Source organism: Melitaea cinxia, chromosome 22, assembly GCF_905220565.1.
Source record: "Melitaea cinxia chromosome 22, ilMelCinx1.1, whole genome shotgun sequence".
Taxonomy (NCBI): domain Eukaryota; kingdom Metazoa; phylum Arthropoda; class Insecta; order Lepidoptera; family Nymphalidae; genus Melitaea; species Melitaea cinxia.
In genome coordinates, this window is record NC_059415.1 from 1,958,969 (window position 1) to 1,986,357 (window position 27,389).

Below are 27,389 nucleotides of genomic sequence, written 5' to 3' on the forward strand. Positions count from 1 at the left end.
TGTTTTTGTTTTCGATTTGTATTCCTTTTTTTAATTGACATCTCACTACCGGGTATAGGTCTTTTTATCTGTGTGGGAGAAGGGTCAAGAATACCCATCACTACACTAGAACGGTGTCAATTCTTTTTCAATATTCGTTCTAAATATGATAGTAATGTTTTAATTTCATTTTGTTTCAGTTTCCTGGTCGGTGTGCTCATAGGCACGGTCATGATGTATCAACGGAGTTTCCAGAAGTGCTAGATGCTCATCACGACAACACTACACACCATGGAAAGGTATGTTGGTTTAACGTAAATGAAAATATATCTAGCTTAATATGTTGCTAAGATCAAAACTCGAAAACGGCTGGATAGGTTTGGCTGATTTTTTCAAAGTTTTTGAATATTATGTTGTATGTTTTGATGGAAGGAAAAATTAAGGACATCGAAAAATATCAGAAAAACTGATAGTAGAACATTCGAACTTAAATCGATCTTCACCAAGCTGATAATAGAATGAAACATACATTATAAAAATAGTATATAATATATTAAAAATGGGTTGCCTAAAAAAATCATGGACTGACTGTTTTTAATTATTTATAAAAAAATATTTATATATTTAATTGAAAATTGTAACATCAAGATAATAATAAAAAATTAATCTGACTTGATAGTATGAAACGTATTTAAAACTCCCAGCTGTAGGGTATTAGTGGCTGAAGCGGCGGAATAATATACTATATATTATATCTTAACTATTTGTTTAGATAATCCAATATTAAATGGGTTGTGTACTTACTAGCTTTGAACAAACAGATTGTTACATAACAAATATTATAACATTCTATGCAAATTATACCGCTAAGGTGCAATTATTACGACAGGAATTTGATTTTCTGGGTAGTAGTGGTGGGTATACGCTAGGAAGTAGTATTAATATATTGTATCTTATACAACTAGACAGGGTAAAGACGTGCAAAGAAAAGATTTTTCATCTCAATAAACCGCGATAAAATCCGAAAAAGTTGTTTCATTATAATGAGCAAAATTCGTGTAAACATCAGAAAACAAGTACATAAAGTTTTTCTTTTGGGGCTAATATTTTTTTAGCTGGAAATAAATTAAAGTTAATATTTTGAAATCGTCTTTAAACTATTAAAAGAAAAAAGATTAACTTTTATTTGAAGTAAAGTCTCCAAAATATTTTTACCAAGTAGAAGTATAAATATATATCTTTAAAAATATATCTCACTGCACAGAACGTAATTTTTTTCATCGCTGGTGTAGGAATCTATACTAATATTATAAAACTGAAGAGTTTGTTTGTTTGTTTGAACGCGCTAATCTTAGGAACTACTGGTCCGATTTGAAAAGTTCTGTCAGTGTTAGATAACCCAATTATCGAGGAAGGCTATAGGTTATATATCATCACGCTAAGATCAATAGGAGCGGAGCGCTAATGAAGAATGTTTCAAAATCGGTTTTTTTTTTTTCAAGTAACTATTCAACGCAGACGAAGTCGCGAGCAGTAGTTAGTACAAAATAAACGCAAATATTAAGTTTGAGAGGCGTTTGGTTCTGCGAAGTTGTATGTAAGGACTGTCATACAAAGTTATTAGTGTCTAGTCTTCTACAAGCACCTATTACAGTGCATAGTGTTTTCAATAGTTCCATACTGAGCTCCGTATATCTTTGCTTTCCTATTTATTTACTTACTAAACAAGGGTATGTTCTCACTAAGAAACACCCCGTTCCTTTTTGTAGCATCTTTTTGAGGCTGACTCCTATACCAATTATTGTGTTCAAGAAAAGCAAGGCTATTTTAACCAGCAGCTTAAAAACCGTTTAAAAAAATGTTCTTGTTAGAATATACTACTACTAAAGATACATTGATATGTCTTACAGATAAAATGTGATATGTGGTTAGTGATGTATTTCTGTGGTAGTTTCTGTTTCTATATGTGGGGAACTATTATTGGCTTTATGTCTCTATGTAAATTTTGTATTTGTGAAAGTATTTTAGCTGTTGTTCCTCCTCAAAATTAAATAAATAAATAAAAATAAATAGACAAAACGAAAATGCGTCACGATAAAGATACAAGCACATAAATGTATGGGGGGGGGATGGGATAGAATACATTACTGCTCAAAACGCGGAAGCGAAGCATTTTGCATGGCGCTTTTGACCATTTTTCATGGAACCATGATCATCAACGATAGAAAAAATTTCAACGGCCTACCTTCTACGAGCTGATCATCTTAAAACGGGTGAATAGATTTTCATGAAACATGGCTAAGAACACTCGGGGTAAAATTATCTATGACACAAAAAAAAATACTAAACGAAAATCGGTTCATCCGTTTGGGAGCTACGATACCACAGACAGATACACAGATACACAGACACGTTAAACTTATAACAAGCTCTTGTTGAGCCGGGGCTTAAATATATCGCATCAAATCTAATCACGTCGCGTCATTCATGTGCCTTATTTCACAAACAGCCTATATCTACTAACCAAATATGCGACCAATTACCCTCAAAATCCGCTCACCGACTCCACTTGAACCGCAGCCGACCCTACGCTATCAAAGCGTACATTTTGATTGTAAATTCCTCGCTGGCTGGTTGTTTTTATTACGGCCTTGTTTAGCGCCTGCGATGATAATACGGCGAGACAGGTTGTTTGTGTTGGCTTAATTCAGAATTACGGCGCCTTTTCACGTGGGATATTGAGTGCCTTAAATATAATAGTATCAACCCCATTTGATACTCGATTAGTAGATTTTGCATTAGCCTTTTAAGTTTCAAATGAATTAATTATTACTTTTTTAAATAAAGTTAGGTACTGTGATGCTGCTTAGCTGTGTGACTATGACATTAAATAATATAGCCACCCCCACTCTTCCCGTAGGAGTCGTAAGAGGCGACTAAGGGATAACACAGTTCCACTAAAGATATACGGGATACGATAACACTAATATACGCGGGATAACCATCCAGGGCAGCAGTTTCTTCGGTGCAACAAAGCCAGCCCTGCGGTCACCAATCCGCCTGCCGAGCGTGGTGATTATGGGCAACACACATGAGTTCACGTCATTTTTGGCGCGAACTTGTGAAGGCCTATGTCCAGCAGTGGGCGCCCAATAGGCTGAAATGATGATGATGATGATGATGAATGTGATGCTATTGGATGTTGAGAGAGTTGGAAGATGACCATCGATGTTGATTAATAATTCTTATAAGTGGAGAAAGAAGCCTCTGCTCGACAATTGGACGTTACAGGCTGAATCGTCGTCGATATAAGGCTGAATTGAAATTAAAATGACTATATTGTAATGTAGTCGAATTTGTGAGTATACGAGTATACATATAATAGGGATTTTAGGGCTATATAAATATTAGCAAAAAACAATAAATGTTCAGTTATTATTGAGCTATAATTAATTAATTAGCAGTATTTATTTATATTTAACCAACAGTGCTCACATCGTCACTTCAGCCTATGGCAGTCCACTGCTGGACATAGGCCTCCCCCAAGTTCGCACCAGACATCCCGGTTTTCCGCAATCCTCATCCAGCCTACACCGGCAATCTTACGTAGATCGTCAGTCCAACGGGCCGGAGGACGTCCCACATTGCGTTTGCCAAGACGCGGTCTCCATTCCACGACCCGTCTACTCCAACTACCATCGGTTCTGCGACACAGATGATCAGCCCACTGCCACTTCAACTTGCTAATTCTGTGTGCTATGTCGGTTACTTTCGTTCTCTCGCGGATAGTCTCATTTCTAATCCTATCTTTGAAAGAAACCCCAAAAATAGCCCGTTCCATTCCACACCACTAACAGTGCTAAATATATTTAATTACTGAAATTAATTTAATTATTGAATATACAGGTCTATGGTGAAAAGGATGTGTCTTTACCTTGTTTATGATTTAACACTAAATTTTAACAAACTGTCTTAAAAATTCATTTCAATATAGGCATGTCAAAAAAATATACAAGATGTTAGTTTAAAATGTAAAGGTTTGAACAACAGAGATTACGAGCCAACGTCACAATAACCAACATATACAAGGCCGTATATAATAAATCTTTTGTCACTTACATTACAACGAAGTATATGAAACATTCCTTCCCAAACTCAATACACATTCAAAGTATTCAGATCTGTTAAATACACGAAATATAAAAAAATAATCAAAACGCAAATACACCACGAGATATGCTTGTAATATAAATAAAATATCTCTTGCATGAAAAACTCCGAGCCTCCCCGGGCGTAAGAAATGTGTACTGAAATTAACAATACCATACCGGTCCAGTAGGCATTCGGTCTTCTTGTTACGTTACACAGAAAAAATATTTTAATGAGTAACATATTGTGTTATATGTATTTTATTTTGATGTAAATCTGTATTCGTTAACTCGGTAACATGTAGGTCTAGGTTTTTAATATAAAATAGGTACTAATATTTGGTTCTGATCTTTTGAAAATTGTTTTTATTGTATGTGATGAATAAAATATAATTAATGATATTACGATTGTATGATGTTCAATCAACAAAAGCAATGCCCCAGCCCTAAATTTTATGTATATAAAAATAAATCATTAATATTAACAACTTCCGAGTGACTGAAAAAAATTGTTTTTTTTTGCGTGTTCGTCATTGTCAAATCACATTTTAGCCTATCGCAGTCAACTGCTGGATATAGGCTTCCCTAAATTCGCGCCAATGTTCCGGTTTTCCGCAATTCTAATCTAGACACAGTCAAAACAAGATTTGTAAAAAAAAAAAACATTAAATAAATAAATCGTTCACGAAAAAAATATGGCTACAAATTTCCAGTAGTTTTTTTTTTATATATTTACTTAACGGATTTTACTGCTTTAATAATTATCGCACTATTTTTTTAGTGATTATTAGACATAAAAAAAATTATATAATACTAGCTGACCCCGCAAACATTGCTTTGCTATATATGTTATTAACCCCCTTAATCCCCTCTCCCCAATAGCTTAGGGGTATGAAAAATAGATGTTGACCGATTCTCAGACCTACCCGATATGAACACAAAATTTCATGAAAATCGGTCCAACCGTTTCGGAGGAGTATTTTAACTAACATTGTGACACGAGAATTTTATATATAAGATGAATACTATGTATGAAAGGTAAGTGTACCATTAGTGAGAGAACGAAGAATATTCAAGATGGAATATACCAGAACATACTCGAACTTCGAGAGTACTTCGTAAATGATTTGTTAGAAAGATAACATGTTAAAATCACGTACAACCCGCCCTTACAAAACTAAATAAGTTATTATTTTCACCCGTTTCAGACAGAATAAAATGACTCTTCAAACATAGAAAGGCGAACAAAATGCACGATATAATTGGATTACGTTTGATTCAAGAATTCTTTGTATATTTTAAAAGAAATTCAAAGCGTTTCTATATTAACGTCCATATGTGTTACTTTTACCATTTTGTTTACTTACATTATGTAAAACATCATTTTAAAGGTTAACTGCGGACTTTCTTTCCATTCTTCCCTGCAGAATCTACATTCCGAATCGGTGGTAGCTTAACTTTTAAATATGATAAATTAATTAGAACAAATAATTTTAATTTGTAAAATGACAAATCAGAAGTCTAATTGGATAAAATGTATTTTGATTTTGATTTTTTGACTGTATTCTTACCGCCAGTTCATACTATTTTCCGAGTAATTACATGTTCTGCTCCATCTCTATTGCTTTTTAACATTTTAGTTATTTATATTGGCGAAAACGTCTATGCCATCTTATCACTGTTAGAAGCCGTTCACAGTTTGTATCATCATAAGGAAGCAGCAGAAGAAATATTTTTAAATGAAAAGTATCATATGTGAAAAGTATTTTATTATGTATGTGCTCTAAAACAAATCCTTTTCTTTTGCTACTTTCACTTTTTCAGAAAGATAGTTTAAACGAAAAAAAATTGACAACAAAAGTAATTTATTTTGTATTTCCATAATTATCACAGCATTTGAGACAGTGTTTTTATTAAAACATCAAACAAAAGTAACTTCGAACATTTTTTTATTACAAAAACAAATAAAATATCAAAGAAAAACATGACTCTCGTTTCCATGTCATGTTAATTCCACCTAAAAGGAAATGAAAATTACTACCACAGGAATATATCCCCTATTGCAGTAATTTTAGGGTTAAAATGGTAAATCGATAGCCCGTTACAGCTTTGAAGATAATTATTATTCCGGTCAGCGGTATGTAAAAACGGTGCGTGATCAAAATCTCATATTGTAGGGATTGAGAAATACAAATATGACAAAGAGACACTTAGATTGATATTGTTTATATACTTATAACGTTGATACGTGCGTTAAGAACCTTGTTAAATTAACTATAGGAATAATTTTCTTTACTTTTTCGATTATTTTGTGTTCATGATATCTAGTTTGATAAAGTACTTCATGTATATATTTTATTGTATAATGCGACATTTAGCGTAATAATTATGAAACACTGAAAGAGATCTTATATGTGAAAATGTTTTTTTTTTTTAATTCTATATTTAAAATACTGCTACCGTGACTAACCAACCGACCCTATGTCATAGAATTTAAATACTATTCACCTCTCTTTCATCTTCGGTTATCTTTGAATACTATCACATTACTATGATCCGCTTAAATGATTTATTGTTAAAATTAAAATTAATTATTAATTAATAAGCGAACTATCAAACTTTCCTCCTCAAATTACCCCATAATTCTACTTTTATATTTTAATCGAATTGTAGGTAACATATTCATATCCTATTAAAAAAATACATCTATTAATATAATATTTTGTACTTTTAACTATTAAAATACATATACTATGACGAAAAGTAATTTAAATCAAATTGAAATTAAAATCATTGTTTGTACATGTACCGCACATGCTTAAAACACCAACCTAATTCATGTTCCTTCATTCCCCTTAATGCTAATGCATAAAAAATACTTGAAAATAATGATAGACACTTTGAAATCACTGGAGATGATTTGGAGAGATAGGGCACGGATGAACCCTTCAAAAAAAAAATAAGGAAATACATTCCTTTTTCGAAATTGGGTACAGATAACATTCATATTCAATAACGTTTACATAAAAGAGGATTTTCTGAAGGTAGAGATGGTACTCCGCATGACCAAGCAAAATTGAACGTGTTATTGTTGACTAGTTATTTTTCTGGGCTTATTTGAATATTTTTGATTTTTTTTTTAATTATATATAAAAAAATTTTCTAGATTAATTTAAAAAAAAAACTTATTTTGACAATATGAAACCAAAGTTTAATCAAAATATTATTAGTGTAGTGGTTAAACCTGCTGGACGCTGTTCAGTATGTAGTCAGTCTGTTTATTAGTTTCATATAGAATATACAAATAATTAATTAAACTTGACACATTTTAGAACCTTTAAAAAAAACTAAATATGTGTTTTAGCAGTATACTAACCTTTCGTAAATTTTCTTGTTTAATAAAGGCTGGGGTATAAACCTAAATACATGTTTTAGCAGTGTACTAACCTTTCGTAAATTTTCTTTTTTAATAAAGACTATAAAGCTATAAGGTATAAAACTTAACAACAATTTTTATTGTAATTCTATCTGACGGAATCTGTCGTTTTTAATATCGGCAGCGCAACAAGATAACAATCTAAGCTTCACCACACAGAGGCATAATCTAGTGCTTCAGATAAAGCCTAGCCTGTCAAGGAATTCTAGGAGAATAGCCAGACTCTATTAGTTTGTACTTGAAGCTTGGCGGGAACCCAAAGGAGATTAGCTGAAGATATTACTTTTAGCTAAACTTAGCGTTAACATTGAATTGATTACGTTCGAAATTTATAATATCCTTTCAATATCGTTTAAGGGAAGATTTTTTATCTTTGTTGAAACAGCAAGATATAATATATATATATCAATTGAAATGTCCCGTAGAATCAAAAGGATATAAATATACTAGCTAATATTTTTAGATTTTTTTTTTTGTTTATTACTAGGTCGGCACACAAGCTTACGGCTCACCTGGTGGTAAGCGATTACCGCAGCTTATAAACGCCTTCAAAAGCAGAAACATCGCAAGCACGTTGCCGACCCTATCTCCATTCCCCCCAGCAGCTCTGGTCACCTTACTCACAAAGAGGAACACAACAGTGCTTGAAATCAGTATTATTTAGCTGTGATCTTCTGTAAGGTCGAGTTACTAGCCTAGTCGGGCTGTTCCATATTTTGAGCAGGAAATTTCCTGCTTTTAAATGTACTACCTCAGTTAAATATAATTATATTTACTGGCATCTTTTGGTTACCAGCAACTAATTTTATTTATACCAATACTACCACAAAATCTGAATTTAAGTGGTCAAAACCACGAGACACAACTAATATAAGAAACAAGAATCAAAATAAAAACATTTAGTTATAAAAAAATCTTTGCCCCATTCAGGAAAGAGGTGGTTGGTCACAATGGAGCGAGTGGTCACTGTGCTCGCGAACGTGTGACGGCGGCGTGTCCAGACAGCTCCGAACATGCTCATCGCCTACCGGCTGTCGCGGCGAGCCAGTGCGGTATAAGATATGCAATATGCAGGTGAGACAAAATTTAAAGAATAAAATAAATAAATAAACATTTTATTTTTTTTATTTTTTATTTATTACTTCTTGCATAAATATAATCAAACGCTTTTACGTAGTAAAAAAAAATAAAAATAAAACAGCAGTGCAGAAATAAAATTAAACAAAAAGTAGTTACAATGATAGCATGCAAAGGCGGTCTCATTGCTTTAAGCAATCTCTTTCAAACAACCCCAGGTAAAAGGAGATTATTAGTAACAAAGTGCGTATTTCTGTCACTCTAACATACTTCATAAAAAATAAACTAACAGACAAACAATGAATTATGATATTACGAATACAATTTTAATTTTAAATATCTTTTTTACTACGATCACATGTGTTAGAATACTCGAAAATTGCTCACGCTCAGCACGTTGACACAACTTTTTAGTTGCAGCGCTGATTTTCAGTAATATTATTAATTTATAAAGACTCTAATCACCGACCAATGCCCTTCGTGTCTTCTCCATTCTACCATTAATTGACGAAATCATCTGTGCTGTCTTAGCCTTAGGAAACCCAATAATTCTAAATATTAAATTATGTATTTCTAAGTAATTTACCCTATTAATTTATCTTATTCTGTGTGACTACGGCATCAAAGAATGTAGCCACCCCCTCTCTTCCCGTGGGTGTCGTAAGAGGCGACTAAGGGATAATACAGTTCCAATATTACCTTGGAACTTAAAAAGCCGACCGATGGCGGGATAACCATCCAACTGCTGGTTTTGAAATACATAGGCCGAAGACGGGCAGCAGCGTCTTCCAGCGTGGTGACTATGGGCAAAACACGTGAGTTCACGCCATCTTTGGCGCTAACTTGTGGAGGCCTGTTTCCAGTAGGACTGCGAAAGGCTGCTGTGATGATGATGATGTGATGAATTTATTTACCCGTTATAATTGTAAGCATCATTAGCTCATAATCTACCTGATTAATTAACAAAATATTTGTAAAAAAAGTCTACTCTAGCCTAGTACTTGAGTTGGGTAGGATGAGTTGATTTAGGATGCCAGAGAGAGAGAGAGAGAAAATATTTAAATTAATTGAGTATGTTGCCAGTTTGTTAGTACAGTTTCACGGTTTACTAAAGATAGATTGTAAACGGAGTTATGTACAGGTTATATAATGATTACAATGTATACTAAATTTGCTCATATACATTGCTATGTTAATCTGTATTCTCCAGGACTGTACAGTGAGGTGGAACACACTACAACATTACAGGAATAGTGAATCCTTCAAATTTATGTACACTAGAAGGCCGTTTACATGTTGTGACAGTAATTTTCATGTTTATTTCGTAACACCGCGTACACTAACAAAGTAAAGAAACAAGATTGGATTCTTTGAATTACAAAATTTATCGTTTAAGTTTTATTTAATTTTAATTATTTAAATATTAATTAATTTAATAAAAAATATAGCAATAAAATCATTCTTGGTTTGCTATAAAATAAGGGCTTGGAGTAAGTGAGGCTTGATGTTAGTTAGACGACTCCGGGGCGAGCGCTGCCGCCAGTAAAATACTTAATTTATCATTTCGTTTCCACTTCATTTCAAGAGGAACATTAATGTGGTTTCAACCTATAAAACTTTGATTTACACCAACACTTCCCAGTTACCTGAAAATTAGTTTGTAGCATCGTAAATTTTTGTGGGAAATCGTGAAAATGTAGCTCTACTTTTTTTTTTAATGAAGCCGTACATTTTTTCTCGTGCGTACTGTTTCTTTTCCAATATTTTTATCGGAAACGCTTTGTCTGCTTTGAGCCAGGATCTAAATTATATTTTCTTTATTTTTAACCGACTTCAAAAAAGGAAGAGGTTACTCGATTCGACCGTATATACGGTCAATTTTAATAATTATTTATATTCCTTATTAGGGTGCAAAAACTAAGAATTAATAACTAATTAAGAATCTTCTTGTAAATATTACGTGTCCACATCCATCTCAGCAGATTTTATGACATAACAAATAGATCTGAAAAAATTCTACTCCGTCTATTACGGTCCAGAGCTGGATCACAATAATACCATATAATCCCACTCGCAGAGAACTGTTCCCGTAATGGAGACAATGTTCCTAATGATTTATTTACACGGCCTACTTTTGTAACGGATTTATATTACACTCGAGAGAAGGACTGAGGCTTTAGTGAGTGCTTAGGCTTTTTAACCAAAGTCTATAAAAATAATTTCTATCTGGTCTATCAAGTTTGATTAATTTAGGATGTTTGACCATACTTAATCTGGATCTAAGAACGAAATTTAATTACGCTTTTCAAAAATATATTTTGTCTGGTTTATTTTTATTTTTAGCGATATTAGAAAATGAACAGTACAGTAATATTAAATTAAAATAATTAAGAATAATACAGATATAAACCATATAACCCAAAAAACAAAAACAAAAAATTGATCGTAATGTACAAGAACAAACATATAAATGGCGCATTGGGATGTTACTAGTTGAATCATGATAATTCTTTTTTGTTGGAAAGATGATATCCCAAGGGATAACCCAACCATGATAAAGAAATCAGGATCTGGTGATGGCATCCCAGAGAAATCGAGGGAAACCTTTGAAAATCGTAGTGGTGACTAGTATCGTTGTTAATTTTTTTCGTCTACTTATGTTGTTTTACTTTTTGATGTAATTGAAGTCGGTTTTTTCGTCAACGAATAAACAAAATTATAATTAATCTAAGATCTGTTAAAAATAACATTCAAATAACAGAATATTATTTCAAATTAAATCTGCACCGTCCATTCCAATTCCCCACTACGTTTTTTCTCCAGATATCCGCCATCCATCAGATTAATTTTGAAAGTAACGACACGGAACATCCTCTTGTTTTTAATTTATAAAATTAATCACGAAGATTGAAGACGGGATAAAAAAATGGACCACATTTTAATAAGATTTTTTTTGTAAGTTTTGATAACAAAATGTATACCATGATAGTATAAATATTATGGAAATATACTGAAATATAATTATTTTTGATTTATTCAAAGATGTATGTAAGCATGTAATTATTTGTATAATTTTTTTCCGTAATACATAGATAGTTTACGAATATTTTTATCTTTGGTTTTTTTTGTAGCGAAACTTCTTTATAATTGTTATTATTTGAAACCCGATGAAACGAAAATGCGTCACAATAAAAAAAGACACATAAACGTATATGAGAAAATGAGATAAAATTCGCTCAAAATACGCTAAATGCTCAAAAAGCGTAAGCGACGCGGTTTGCATGGCGCTTACGACCTTTTTCACGAGATTGTGATCATCGTCGACAGAACAAATCGCCACGGCCTACCTTCCTGCGACTTTTCAAGATTTTTACTTCTTCCATGTCTCAATAGCACTTTTTTTGAAGATTTAAAGACTGTCTCTTAGCGTAGAGGAAAAGTCATTCTTATGATGTTATAGGTGGAGAAAAACAAGCAGTTTTTTTTTAACATTTTATCAGTTCATGGTGTGTGGATGTCGACTTATAAATAAGTATCCATAAAAAGTAGTAGAAATGAAATAGCACAAAATAATATCATATAATAATAATTTTATATCAAACTAGCTGACTTGGCAAACGTTGTCTGGCTGCCGCTAAACGCTATTTAAAAAGGGTGAATATTTAGGGTTATATGTATTTTTTAACGCCAAATCATAATAAAATAAATAATAAATAATTTTTTATTTAATAAAAATTTAATTTTTATGTAACATTAAAAAGGATGAAAAATAGATTTTGTCAGATTCTCAGACCTATCCAATATGCACACAAAATTTCATGAGAATCGGTCAAGCTGTTTCGGCGGAGTTTAACTACAAACACCGCGACACGAGATTTTTATATATTAGATTAAGTTTATTTTTATTATACCTATAGCATTCAGGAAAATTATACAAAAAAGTTTCAAAAATTTCTTTCACATAACTGAGAATGTCAAGCCTCGTACCGTTGGATCAAGGTAATTCCAGTTAATCCAGCCCGGAATAGGCTGGAAGAAGTGGCTTAAGTCTAAGGATGACGTATTATGTACAAAGTGTACTTATATCGTCCTTATATCTTGAAGGGGGCTTACAGCGTCTTGGGTGATATTTTTTTTTCTTTCGTAAGTATTAATTTATTTTAATGTGAAATTGTTTATTATATATAGTTTGTAAAGGCGATTAAATGGAAATGTCGTGTCTAAAATATGTGTTTATATATGTTTTTTTTTGCGTGAGTAATTTATTAGTATTAAACATTTTTGAATATCATATCAAAAATTGACCGCTCCAACGGGGTTCGAACCCGCGTCTCCGATTGACCGTGTCGGCGCTCTAGCCAATTAAGCTATGGAACGATGTACCCGCTAGATCGAAATTTTTGATATGATAATTTTTATATTCGGTTTAATGATAATGATATGAATGATGAATGATATGATAACTACAGTTGTGGCCGCGACTTCGTCCGCGTGGAATTTAACAAAAAAGTTATTATTCAGTTCACAGAATTATAAAATAAATAAATTTCTAAACTAAAAGTAGCCTTAGTTACTCCTTACTACATCAGCTATCTGCCAATGAAAGTCCTATCAAAATCGGCCCAGTCGTTGCAGATATTAGCCGGAACAAACAGACAGACAGACACACTGATAGACAAAAATTGTATACATCCATATGCATTTAGTAAAATGCGGTTATTTTACTATTACAAACAGACATTCTAATTTTATTTATTTGTATAGATAATTGTATTTTTGTCCTATTTTCTGCATTATTAAACCACAGTGCGCAGTAAAATAAAATTATTTATGAGGCACTGCATTTATAAATATATATTAAAATTTATCATCTATAAATAAATCAATAAAATAAGAAGTTGAAATTCGAAAATAAATTTATTTTACTCCGAAATAATATCGACAAGATATGAATATAAAAATTGATCATTAATCTTAAAATCCGATTCAATTCACTTCACTTAAAAGCTGAACGAAGTTTAATTGCTCCCTCTATTGTTCCTACAAGCCTGAACATCATAACTTAAGGCTTTTGTAGTCGATAGTTATAAACAGTTTTAAAGTAATATTCGACACACGAGGTGAAAACTTAGCTTTCAGAGTATTCTATACAATATGATTAATGAAACGTCGCTACTCGACTGGCTGACTGTTACACTGTTACGTAATAAAAATATAAAAAATATAAATACAGTAAAATTATTAGTTTAAAAATTATTACAGCCGCGAACTCATGTGTTTTGCCCATAGTCACCACGCTGGGCAGGCGGGTTGGTGACCGCAGAGCTGGCTTTGTCGCACGGAAGGCGCTGCTGCCCGTCTTCGGCCTGTGTATTTCAAAGCCAGCAGTTGGATGGTTATCCCGCCACCGGTCGGCTTTTTAAGTTCCAAGGTGGTAGCGGAACTGTGTTATCCCTTAGTCGCCTCTTACGACACCCACGGGAAGAGGGGGTAGCTATATTCTTTAGTACCGTAGCCACACAGTACAAAACAGTACAGTTTAAAAATATGCATAAATAACTATACTTTCACTCTTTACACATACATCCCTCAGTTGAATGAGTATCCTGTGTTTGGGATCCTGAAACAAACAACACATACGTACAAAACATCAGACTACAACAATCGTCTATGTGATTTATATAAACATTTTTCCGTCGATCCATCCGTGTCGGTACCCGAACACGCGACAGCACTAATGTTTATTATAGCTATAATGTTCAAAATTCTGTTTTAATTCTATTTGTTATACCTGAGATAAACAAACGGCGTAATTAATAAAACAACCGACAAATACTGCCAAAAACTGCAAAATTATTTTGTGACAATGCAGGCTACTTAAAAAAATATGAAAAAAATATGGTCGGGGAAAAATTCATATTTTCTAGTTAAAAAGTTTCAATAAAATCTTTTGGGTTGTATTGTTTACAACTAGCTGGTATTGATACTATTAAAATATGACATTTAAAGAAAAAGTATTTAAAATATAATACTATTTGTTTTTGTATCTAATCGTTCTAAAATGTATCTCTTTTCTTTTTTGTGTACAATAAAGTTTTAATAAATAAAATAAATAAAGTTTCCCGTCACTTTTCATAACCCCGATCTTGCACCCTCCGATTTCCATCTGTTTCACATTCTTCGGAATTCTTTAGGTAGTGTAAAGTTAACATCAAAAGAGGACTGTTAAAACTTGTTGTCGCGGTTTTTTAATGAGAAACTCCAAAATTTATACAGTATACGGAGTCCTGTGACTACTTATAAGATAGCAGCAAGTTATCGAACAAAATGGTTATAATTAACATTTTTTTTTTTTTTTTGTAATATCCTACTTTGAATTTTTACATAAAATACGAAGAAACCTTTTCCCCGACCCAATATTTATTTACGGAAGCCCGTCGATAACTTGTGGTTTGGATGGAACCGGAAAAGATGGTATTTGCGAGCGGTTATTGAAATTATGATAATAGCTAAATGTCGGCTATCATTGAGAAAAGACAAAAATATATTTTTTTTTACAAATCAAAGTACTCATTTAACCATTTGTGCCATTAACGGGCCGAAAAAGAGACTGCATAAGATGACGTTTTTGATCGGATAATAAACTTTATAAAACACTTAAATGTACGCCAAAAAAAAATTACAGTAGAGATCATTTAATTTAGAAAAAATATCTGCTCAGTTGTTCAACCGTTTTATTAAATAAATTACGCTGCGGTGTGACAGAGGCCCGCTGTAATAGAACTAAGCGGAGTTATAAACTTGTTTTATTGAGAATCGCAATGTTATCGCTATAACATTACCATATTGATAACATTTACTCATGATTCCCAAAATCACATAAATGTAATATATTTACATAAATGTAACTGTATGTGCATATTAATTAAATGTTCTCGGTTTGACCTACTTGCAGCGTTTCTGTATAAATAGGTTTGATTATTGATTATCTATTTTTGTCTGAAACTACCTGTAAATAGCAGGCGTGTAGGTAAAGATATGCATAGAAATTATTCTATCGGAATAAAGTCTTTTTATTGTGATCGTAGGTTAGATTCTCAGGACAGAGGCTCATGACCAAACATTTGCTGAATGCAAAATTGTATCACACAGAATTGCTGTAAAGTATCCGAAACGTCGGGCATCTAAAAAAATAAACCGCGATGAAATAAGAAAAAAAAGTTGTTTCATTATAATCATACAGATATTTCTTATGAACAGTCATGATTGTCTTTTATTGTGCGTGTTTCCAAATGTAACGTATAGATTGTTGTTGTTGTTGTTGTTGTTGTACACGGGCTATTTTCCGCAACTCGACGTCTTGATGCGCCTTTTTTGCGTGATCGGCTGGTGGGCACTATTCGTGCCAGCCAAGCTCCTTGAGGAAGCCTAGCAGACCCTTCACGTTGCCGACGACTTCCTGGAGCAACCTCGGTGTCCCAAGGTGTAGTGCCCTGTAGTTCGCCACACCACCGCATTCCAGCAGGATATGTGAGGCCGTTTCCTCTGCCTCCAGGCACGCTCTGCACAGGGGGCTGTCTGTAACACCTAGATTGTGTAAGTGCTTGTTAAGCAAGGCATGTCCCGTAAGCGCCCCGACCAGTAGTCGGAGCTGGGCTCTTCCATAACCGCGAAGTTTGCGGGACAATCCTGGGTTGATCGTCGGAAGAGCTTCCTTGGTCTGCCTGCAGGTAGTTAGGTTTGTCCAATATTCTTGGTGCATTACCTTGGTGTTGTGTCGCAGCTGGCTGCGCAGCCATCCGAATGGCAGAGGCAGAATGGGTTCGGGTCCGTGGACCCTCATCTCCGATCCATTCCTCGCCAGTCGGTCGGCCGCGTCATTGCCTCGCGATCCACTGTGTCCCTTTATCCATTGAAGGGTAATGGTGTTTGTTTCACTTACCTTCGTCAGAGCTCGATGGCACTCGTATATTAGCCCTGATGTCATAATGTCGCTCTGTAGGGCTTGCAGGACCGATCTGCTGTCGGAAAGTATACGGATTGGAAAACCCTGTACCTCTCTAGACTTGATCGCTGTTGCTGCCATTATGATTCCCATACATTCCGCCTGGAAGACGGTGTTGTGGATTCCTAATGGCGATGAGATGTGGATATTCAGGTCTTCTGAGTAGACCCCAGAACCTGTACCTGTTGATGTTTTCGACCCGTCTGTGAAGATTCTTAACTCCCTAGGGTTGAGGCCTTCACCTGGGTCTTCGTGTAATTGTATTCTGTATCTTTTGTCGAATACGTACTGTTTGGGTATCCTGTCGGTAACCGCTTCGACGAGCGGTTCCCTGTTTGCCAGTTCGCCAAGTATTCCTGTATGTGCTACCTTTACGTTCCTCCAAAGGTTTAGCTTCCTGAGTCTTACCGCAGCCGCTCCCGCCTCCTGTTGGATAAACAGGTGCAGCGGCGGCAGGTTCAGTAGGGTTTCCAGGGCGGCTGTCGGAGTAGTCCTCATGCAGCCCGTAGTCGCCATGCAAGCTAGCCTTTGAAGTCGTTGTAGTTTTGCTTCTCCGGTGATTAGTCTGGTTCTCGGCCACCAAACCACAGCACCGTAGCTGATAATTGGCCTGATGACGGACTGGTACAGCCACAGAGTGACTTTTGGGGATAGACCCCATTTCTTACCTATCATTCTGCGGCACTGCCAGAAGGCTATTGTAGCCTTGTCAATTTTGCTGTTGAGATGCTTGCTCCAGTTCAGTTTGCTATCTAGAATAATTCCTAGATACTTTACCTCCGAGCTGAACTGTAGCTCCGTACCGAACAGTCTAGGGGGTTTGTAGCTCCCCAATTGCCGTTTGTTAGTGAACATTACCTGTTCCGTCTTTCCAGGATTGACGGTGAGTTCGTTATCTATGCACCATCTCTCCACAATTCGTAGCGCCTGCTGTGTGACACTGCACACGGTACTGCTGACTCTGCCGCTGATTAGGATGGCGATATCATCAGCGTACCCGATCGTGAAGTAGTTGTGCTGGTTCAGTCTGATTATAAGATCGTTTACCACTAGGTTCCACAGTAGTGGGGAAAGCACCCCTCCTTGTGGACATCCTCTGGCTACCAGTGCATGTTGTGCCTCAGTTGATGTAAGTTTGATGACTCTTTTTCTGAGCATGTTACCTATCCAGTCGATCATCATCGGGTGTACCCCGTGCTTAACTAGGGCCGACGAGATGCTGTTGAAGTTAGTCTTGTCAAAGGCTCCTTCTATGTCGATGAAGGTGCCAAGACACATAGCCTTGTTTTCAATGGCCTCTTCTATTTTACTGACCACTGCATGTAGAGCTGACTCTGTTGATTTACCTTGGCTGTACGCGTGTTGGTTTGGATGTAGGCGTACTGTAGCTAGGGCGTTTTCTCTCAGATCCCGTTCGCACAGCCTTTCCAGAGTCTTCAGTAGAAAAGATGTAAGACTTATAGGTCTGTGGGATTTGGGTTCAGAGTAGTCACTTTTTCCCGGTTTGGGGATGAAGATTACCTTTACCTCCCTCCACTGCCTCGGCACGTAGCTGTGAGCTAAACAGGCCGCCAAAACAGTGGTAAGCCTCTGGATCAGTCGGTTACTTCCCCACTTTAGAAGTGCCGGGAAGACCCCGTCCAACCCTGGGGATTTGAAGGAGTCAAAGCTGTTGATAGCCCATCTGACTTTTGATGGGCTTACTACCTTGAGTGCATATTCCCAATGCTCCTCTGTTGGGGCTACGTCCTCCTCGGGCCAGTCCACCGACTGCATGATGTGGCACCCTGGGAAATGTGTCTCAACCAGGATGCACTCTGCTTCTTCCGGCGTGCTCGTGAAGGTGTTGTCAGGCTTTCTTAGGGAGCCCTTCAGCTGGCAGGATTGGTTTGCTAAGACCTTCCTTACCCTATTGGCCTGTTCGCAGGTTTCCACGCTGCTGCAGAATTTGCGCCACGAGTCGGTACTTCTGTACCTTAGTCGTTTCTTGTATCTGGACTTGGCTTTCTTATACCTGTCCCAGTCCAGATCGGCGCATGTATTCATTGCTCTGTTTAAAAGTCGCCTCACCTTTTTCCTGAGTCTTTCCAGTTCTGGTGGGGACCAGGTTACTTTGTTCTCCGGTGGCAATGATAAGGGACATGCAGTTTGGTAGGAGTCTATAATGTTGCTAGTCAAAGTATCTACCTGCTGTTCTATATGTTCTGTTCCCACAAGCCGGTCTGGGCATGCCTGCTCACTGAGCAGCTGCTCCAGTCTCTCAGCGTAGTGCACGCGGTCAGTTTTGCGTGGGTTACGCCTAGGGGTTGTTGGAACTGTATTTACCTGCACATCGAAGCGTATCCATCTGTGATCTGAGCACGATGCCTCATCGGATACGTGCCAGTTGGAGATGGTCTCGGAGGCCGCTTCTGTGGCAAGAGTTAGGTCGATGATTGTCCTGCTACGTCTGTTCACGAAAGTGGGCTCAGAGCCCACATTCATGATCTGTAGGTTTGTCGTCATCAGATATTCAACTAAGAGCTTACCTCTTTCGTTTGTTGTTTTCATTCCCCATAGGGTGTGATGTGCGTTGGAGTCAGTGCCTATAATTAGTTGCAGCCTGGCCTCTTCGCAGTATGTTATCAGCCGTGCCATGTCGTGCGGCGGTGGCGCATCAGCCTCCGGCATGTAGGCCGACGCGATCACCATCTCCGGCAGGCTGTGGTCTTGCGTACTATGCAGCTGTATGGCGCACACATCTCTAGAACAGAATCTCGTTAATGTTTGCGCCTGTATACGTATAGATTGTTATTTATATTAGTAGATTTATTTATGTCTTTAATATAAATATAAAAAAACAAGTGTGTTATAAACCACACGACTGGAATAAAACCTCTTAAGTTACCCCTACAGTATACGAAACATAACTCTCTCTCTTTCTATCTTCACTAACTTAAATTCCTCTCAATTTCCGTTCGCCTCGTCCGATCACACTTTTCGTAACGCTCTGGCCACGAATCCACCAGCTCACTCCCCAAGTCAAGCATGCGTTAAGAAGTTTTACTTCAGTAAAATAAATTGGGAAACTTACTCTCGACCGCAGTTAAATTCACGATGGGATAAGCACGACTAACTCCCTCATTTACGGGACCTTTGCTTAAAGAGGAGCATTAGTGGAATGTTACTGGCTCTTGCAGCTTCGCTCGATTGGCTTCTGTTTCAGCCTGTTAACCGATTAGGATAAAACAAAGGGTTCCGTGTTTATGTTATACTTTATGAATATGTTTATATTTTATAATAAATATGGAATATATTTCGTTTGCTTTAATGTTTTTTTTAAAAAGACTTTTATACAAATGAAACAAAATAGAATAAATATCATAGAATATATATCTACACAACACACATGGTCGTCTGTTCGACCTGGTCGTCTGGTCGTAGAAGCAACTTAATGCTTGTGTTGGTAACAGGCGGCTGGTATAGCCACATATTTTTTTTTTATAAATAATACATTATATATGTAAATATATATATATATATATATATATTACACCCATACTCGGGGTGGGAATCGAACTCACAATCCCCGGAACAGAAAGCAGTGTCACTACAAACTGCGCCAACGGGCTATTCAATAAGAAATGTTGATGTTTGTATATGTTTATAATCAAAATTCATTTTCGGAAAAGTGTCCACAAAATTACATATTAATCTATCATAATTTTTTTATTGTTGTGGAAAATTTGAAAGTTAAATTACGGAGGTATAACAACTGATACCCAAAATATTATTTACTTTTGATTTTTCTTACAAGAATTTTAATAATTTTAATATTAATAAAATTTTGTACTCCATGTTCCAACAAATCTTTATTCGTATCAACTTTATATTTAAATATACATTTATTTAAAATTTTATGTTTAAGTTCGACATTCACATATTCAACCAGTTAAATACTCAATTTGTGTGTTGTCTGGTTGGAGGCTGTGTTCAGGCACTCGACTAATCGACATTTACGTATGGTCCAGTAGCATTTTTCAAAAGATCTAGCCGTCCAGTTAAACAGCTTTTTTTGAATGAATAGCCTGTGGCATATATTTACGTACCTACTTGTATGTATTTGTGTGTGTGTGTGTGTATAATTATTTAGACATGGGTGCGTAGATACTTTTGTCGTTTCATCGTCGCGTGTATGTATGTATATGCGTGTGTGTGTGTGTGTAGATTTTTGAATGTATTCTTACATGTCCGAATATACATGTATCAAGATCAATAATTTCAGTACATTATAAATTTTTGTCTGAAACACGTAATCATGAAATATAAGAAACTAGCGATCCGACTCGGCTTCGCACGGTTGCAAAAATATCAGTGTTCCTCTATGTTATACATGTATTATACATATAAACTTTTCTCTGGAATCACTCTATTTACTGAAGATAACCGCATCAAAATCCGTTGCGTAGTTTGAAAGATCTAAGCATACTATATTTTATATTATGTAATGATAAGTCCTCACGCTAAATCAAAAATAACTAACTTAATAATAAAACGTCTTCAATCGAAGCGGCATCGATCCCTTCCAAAGCGTTATTTAATATTCACCCTTGAAAGTTTATTACAAAAAAAAAAATCTAACGAAATTCAAGAAAATCTCGTTGTAGAAACAAAGCATGCTCCAATCAGATTTAAAAGCGTCAGCAGTCAATAAAGTAACGTCAAATAACAATTCCTATTGTCATTCAAGTCAGAGCCCACTCTGTGTAGACTCGGTCCTGTAGCCCATTATATATAGCCCAGTCGACTTTTATTAGTTTGTCGAGCGAACTCCACTTGAATGAACGTTCTTGACGGATTAAAAAGGTCTATTATTTAAATGGACTAGATCTGTATTTTTAAACATTGAAACTATTTTAATATATAACTGCTAGACTGTTAGGCCTATGCTTTGCTTTCGTTTGTACAACACTTACTAAGCATCGCTTTAGTATAAAAAAATCTTACGGTAAAAGAAACTGAAGAAGACATTACAGATGATCACAGCTAAATACTACTGTTTTCAAGCAGTGTTGTGTTCATGTGGTGAGTAAGATGACCAGAGCTCTTGAGGGGATTTAGGATTAGCTTTAGCTTCTGGTGTTGCAGGATCTATAAGCTACGGTAACCGCTTACCATCAGGTGAGCTTGTTTGCCGACCTAGTTATATAAACAAAACTCGTAAAAGTAAAAGAAATTTAGTTTTTTAACTTCGCTATTATTATTTAACAATTTTCAATAAACTAAAAATTCTTAATATTAAAATTGAGTATGAAAAATAAACATTTTTTTACATTCCATTATGTAAATGTAATTGATACATAAAAACGTTTAAAATTTATCTAAGATTGAAGGTTATAACCATTTTGTAAGGGATGGTTTATTGTTTTAGTAAACATTGTGTATAACTTCCCTTGTGAAAAGTTACGGTAAAGCTATTGCTTCTGGATTGGAAGAGGTTGTGTTATTGGTACATCGGATTTTATTGTAGCCTAACTTTGTGTGGGTTGGAACTACCATTAGTAAATAATTTTTATTTTGAGTTCCTAGAAATTTGATCGATCGATCGATTTAGCTTGTAACATGCCACTACTGGGCACAGGCTTCTTTGCCCATCTAGGAGAATGATCGGAGCTTAATTCATAGGCATTCATAGGATATATTCCCTACTATGAGTAGCGATCGTTATTAGGTGTATATGATAACAACCTGGACCGACAGCTTATGATTCTGTCTGAGGCACGGAATAGAGGATTTGTAATAAATATTCACCGACTTACGCCGCCCGGCGGTATTTAGACACGGTACACTCACCATTACACAAGAGTGGTCATCATCCTAAAAATTAGTAAAATACAAATCATACAAATCACATATTATAAATAATGATTAAATTCATAATGATTTACAAATTAATTAGATTATCGGAGAATGGGTACCTATTAAATGTAAATTGACAAATGACAAGGTGACAGTCGACAACTGAGAGCTCTATCTTGTACATAGATTCCTTTGTGCATATTCAAAGGTATTACATGATACAGCCTAAAAAGCCTAAAAAGTAAATAAGTTTATTTTAATTTTAATATATCAACGAAGTTTTTTTTTTCTTATCGCATAGTTTAACTTGTCTTTTTCTTTAGGATTAGTGTAATTCAATTTGAATTTTGCAAGATGAGCGTCATTTGTCAATTTTTTTTTATCTACCCGATATCTCGATTAATAATTTTTTTTTTATTTTTTATTTTAAATTAACAATTTATAGCTTGTTTTGATTGCTGTAGTCTTTGTTCTTTAGATTTGATTATTTTTCTTTGAATATCTTTATAATTTGATAAGTAATCATTTATGCCTGGCTAAAACATTCATTAATTTATATTTATATTTTTCTTTTGATATATTTAGTTTGATACCATCTTCCGAATAGTTAACCCTAATTTTTTGATTGGTCATTTTGTAATCTATTGGAGCGATTATCTAATATATAAAATTCTCGTGTCGCGATGTTTGTAGTTAAACTCCTCCGAAACGGCTTGACCGATTCTTATGAAGTTTTGTGTGCATATTGGGTAGGTGTGAGAATCGAACAACATCTATTTTTTATCCCCCTAAATGTTAACGGTAGTCCACCCCAAAATTTTATTTTATTTTTAGATAAATTATTTATTCTTTATTTTATCATGATTTGGCGTTAAAAATACATATAACCCTCAATTTTCATCCTTCTACCATTAACCCCTATTTTTAAATAGCGTTTAGTGGCAAGACAACGTTTGTCGAGTCAGCTAAAAAATATTTGTATGTAGGCATGTAGGTATGTATGTATGTATGTCCTTGTGTATGTATGTTTGTATATGTGTATGTATGTATGCAAGTTTGTATCTGTTTATGTATGTTTATATTTTTATGGTATTTATATATGAATTATTTGCTCATGTATATACTAAGCGTTACTCTATATTTCCTCCTTTTTTTTTATCTGAATTTTACTGGTAATCGATTTTGCACACCTAAAACGTCTGCTCTTGTACGTCCTAAGGTTGGCTGGTAGAGAATGCTTTTAGCATTAAGCCCGCCTTTTGTACAGTTCTATAACTTATTGTGCAATAAAGTATTAATAAATAAATAAATAAATAAATAAGGTTTATTATAAAACTATGCTAGTCTTGAATTGTTGTTTGCACACTCTTCCCGGCACATCTTTACTAAACCACTTTCATTAAAGGTTGCCTGGAAGAGATCGCTATAAGCGATAAGGCCCCCTTTGCATACTTTTTTGTTTCGTATCTAAATTGTATTTTTATTTTTGTATGCAATTAAGTTTTAATAAATAAATAAGGCAGTGATAGATGAAATAAAATTTGATTTGATAAGATTCGTTGTAACTTTTTTTAACGCACACTACCCAAATATTTCAAAATCAAAATCAAAAATAACTTTATTCAAATAGGCCCCAAGAGCACTTTCAAATCGTCATTGTACAAATTAAAATTTTAAAGCGATTACAATTTTTGTATGAGTAAAGCTACCACCGATTCGGAATGTAGATTCTACAGAGAAGAATCGGCAAGAAACTCCGCAGTTACTCTTTTGAAAATAATATATAAACTGTGTTTCAGGGCAAGATGTAAGACAATAATAACTCTGCTGTACCTCTTAGTTCTACGTGCACTTAACTGCACGAACGCTATATGTTCTTGTACAAAGTAAAAACGAAAGCGCTTTAGACTACACAACTGAAGTTAAACTTTCTATTTTCACTAACTTATATTTCCTTCTCAACTTCCGTTCACCTCGCCCGATCACACTTTTTGTAACGCTCTCGTCCTGTGTAAAGAAGTTTTACTTCAAAAACATTTATTTTTGTAACACCATATATAACTTGGAAAATCTAGTATTCTAGTATTTGAAGACTTAATTTAAATTTTGTTCCAGCCTTGCCGTGGAAACGTTTCCCTTCTAGAAGAAGATATCTGGAGGGAGCAGCAGTGCAGCGCTCACGACAATACCCCATATGGGGGTGAATTGTTCCACTGGACAGCCCATAGAGATGACGACGAACCTTGCGCCCTGACTTGTCGTGGAACTCCACAACATTCTGGACAAAACCCTGAACCAGTAAGTTATGTAGCTTATACAAATATTTTATTAAGAAGTTATTTGTTTTTTTTTATCATTGATAAAGTATAAATATACGTAGCCAATTTCAACTATTCCTTCACAATAAAATAACATAAATTATTCAGTATCGAAAATTCGTCTAGAAGATCACAGCCAAAATGCACTACCTTCAAGTAGACTTGTATTCCTGTGATAAGAGAAGAAAAAAAAATTTCGATCTAGCGGGTACATCGTTCCATAGCTTAATTGGCTAGAGCGTCGACACGGTCAGTCGGAGACGCGGGTTCGATCCCCGCTGGAGCGGTCAATTTTTGATATGATATTCAAAAATGTTTAGAATTCCTAATGTGTGGGTAATACAAAAATAAAATTGTACGTATTATGTTTAGCCAATCCGATGGTTGGATCCCTGTTTGAAATTCGAAAATTTGTAAATTTCTAAACTATGTCAAAAACGGTCATAAGAGGTAGTGACAGCTACACACAAACAGGTGTAGCAGGCACTAATAACCAAGATACATTTTCTCTTGAGCTCGGCAACGAGTCCGCAACCCCGCTGAAGTTGTAGATATCAATGGGCAATTTGGTAATTTAATATCAAACAGTGTTGCCTGCTCGTTTTTCCACTTTTTAAATTAAAAAAAAATCACCAACTTCAAGCAGGGGTATATCATCTACTAGACTGTATGAGTTAAGTATACATATAGTAAATAATATAACAATCACCAAGACTTACGTAGTAAAAATTATATAAAATCCTTAAGATTAAAACCACATTTTTACTAAAGGACATTTGAATACACCGACTCTATGGTGTACAATTTTATTGTCTAAGCCTTGCTTTAGACAATTTTCGTTAATATTTCGAAGCTTTTAAGAGTATTGCTGCGACAATAGCAAGATTTCTTTTATAAAATCTCTATGTATTTCAAGAAATCAGTCTTGCGTTTTTTCTTTCGACTAGCCATGAGTAATTTTTATTTTAATGCATACCGACAGAACAACTATAGCTTATATTAAACTTAAGTAAAGTGGATTTCCTTAATTTTCCTTCATAGACATTCTTATCTTCTTTTTATATCTGTGTAACATAGCAATAAAAAATTTTAAGAGAATGTATTGTATCGCTTAAGCCTGCAATATAACACTGCTGGGTATAGGCCTCATTTCCCGTGTAGGAGAAGGATCTGAGCTTAATCCACCACGCGGTCTCAATGCGGGTTGACGAATATATTCCCTACTATGAGATTTCCCTCCTAACGATCGCTATCAGGTGTATATGATAACAACCGGGACCGACAGCTTATCGTGCTCTCCGAGGCGCGGTGGTACCATGTTTGACATTTGCGGGGATCGAACCCGCAACCGCCAGCGCAACGGCTACAAACAAGTGCTGTGACTGTTGCGCCAACGCGGTGTCAAGGATTGTATGCATAGATATATTAAATTTCCAATTAATATAAAGTATAAAACATTATTAATTAACTAAAAAATCTATGGAAAGCAATGGGAATCGATGTTACATTACTTACATTACGTTTAGTTAGGCACAACTTAAATTAGCGAAAATAATAAAGATGTACGATTTTATTTTTGTGTTACCCACACATTAGGAATTCTAAACATTTTTGAATATCATATCAAAAATTGACCGTTCCAGCGGGGATCGAACCTGCGCCTCCCACTGACCGTGTCGGCGCTCTAGCCAATTAAGCTATGGAACTGTTATATACGTGTTATGTATGTAATAACCCTTACACTGGTGCCTCGTAAGCACTTTGAATTGAAGCTTATTAATCTCGAGTCTTCAGGGCTCAGTCTCCAGTCAACATCGGGTCAGACCACTTGCCTTTTCTATTTCCACTGTTTCAAAATAATAAAGTGACCCTTTTTCTAAATCAAGTTCATATTTCCTTTTATTCTTTTTTTAAAAAGGCCCAAATAGAAAGTCGTATAACATTGGTGGCAGCGTAAAGGGATCAGAAAATATAGGATCCCCGGTACGTCTCAAAGTATCTATATAGTGAAGTGAATATTGTGAACTTTCTCTCTGTATATCAAGAACTAAACCCTGTGTCGTGAACTTAAAGTCATAAAGAACCCTGTGTCGTGAATTCTATATCGCAAATCAACCTTGTTACGTGAGCTCTATATAACAAAACCAACTTTTGTGTAAGCTCACCATAAGAACTCTGTATCCTGCTAGAAGAAAATATACCTCTTGGTTCCTGCTAGAAGAAAATATACCTCCTGGTTCCTGCTACATCACTACCTGCTACTTCCGATCGAGACTATCATACATACCACATCTGAAGATGGTCTACAACATATTCGCCGTGATCCTGTAAGTCTTTGAACAATTTACTTCAGTGCATAAAGTGAACAATATATAAAATATATTAAAAGTGACGTGCTAAAATAAATAATTTTAATAATATTATAATTAACTCCCACATTGTAATCAGAGACCAGTGCAAGCTTGCTATCTCCGTATTAACGTCGAGACATTCTTATCTCTTTGTTTAGACTAACACGTATCCGATTTCATAAGTCATAATGCCTAAAGACGAACAAAGTTTAATGCAAGAAGTCGACATAAATATTT

At 35.1% G+C, this 27,389-nt stretch overlaps 1 protein-coding gene and 1 long non-coding RNA gene across 2 annotated transcripts in view; one reads left to right on the plus strand and one right to left on the minus strand.

The window, feature by feature from the left end:
- Nucleotides 1–27,389, plus strand: part of LOC123664382 (protein madd-4) — a 147,732-nt gene that overhangs the window by 947 nt on the left and 119,396 nt on the right. Inside the window, exons 2-4 of the mRNA XM_045598927.1 lie at nucleotides 180–278; nucleotides 8,494–8,637; nucleotides 24,599–24,781. Of these exons, the coding sequence (XP_045454883.1) occupies nucleotides 180–278; nucleotides 8,494–8,637; nucleotides 24,599–24,781 (426 nt within the window). The remainder of the gene's footprint in view (nucleotides 1–179; nucleotides 279–8,493; nucleotides 8,638–24,598; nucleotides 24,782–27,389) is intronic.
- On the minus strand, nucleotides 18,969–19,391 carry LOC123664542. Its single transcript, XR_006744837.1, has 2 exons — nucleotides 19,174–19,391; nucleotides 18,969–19,056 (listed from the first exon to the last, which is right to left on the minus strand). It is a non-coding gene; the product is annotated as an uncharacterized LOC123664542 (long non-coding RNA).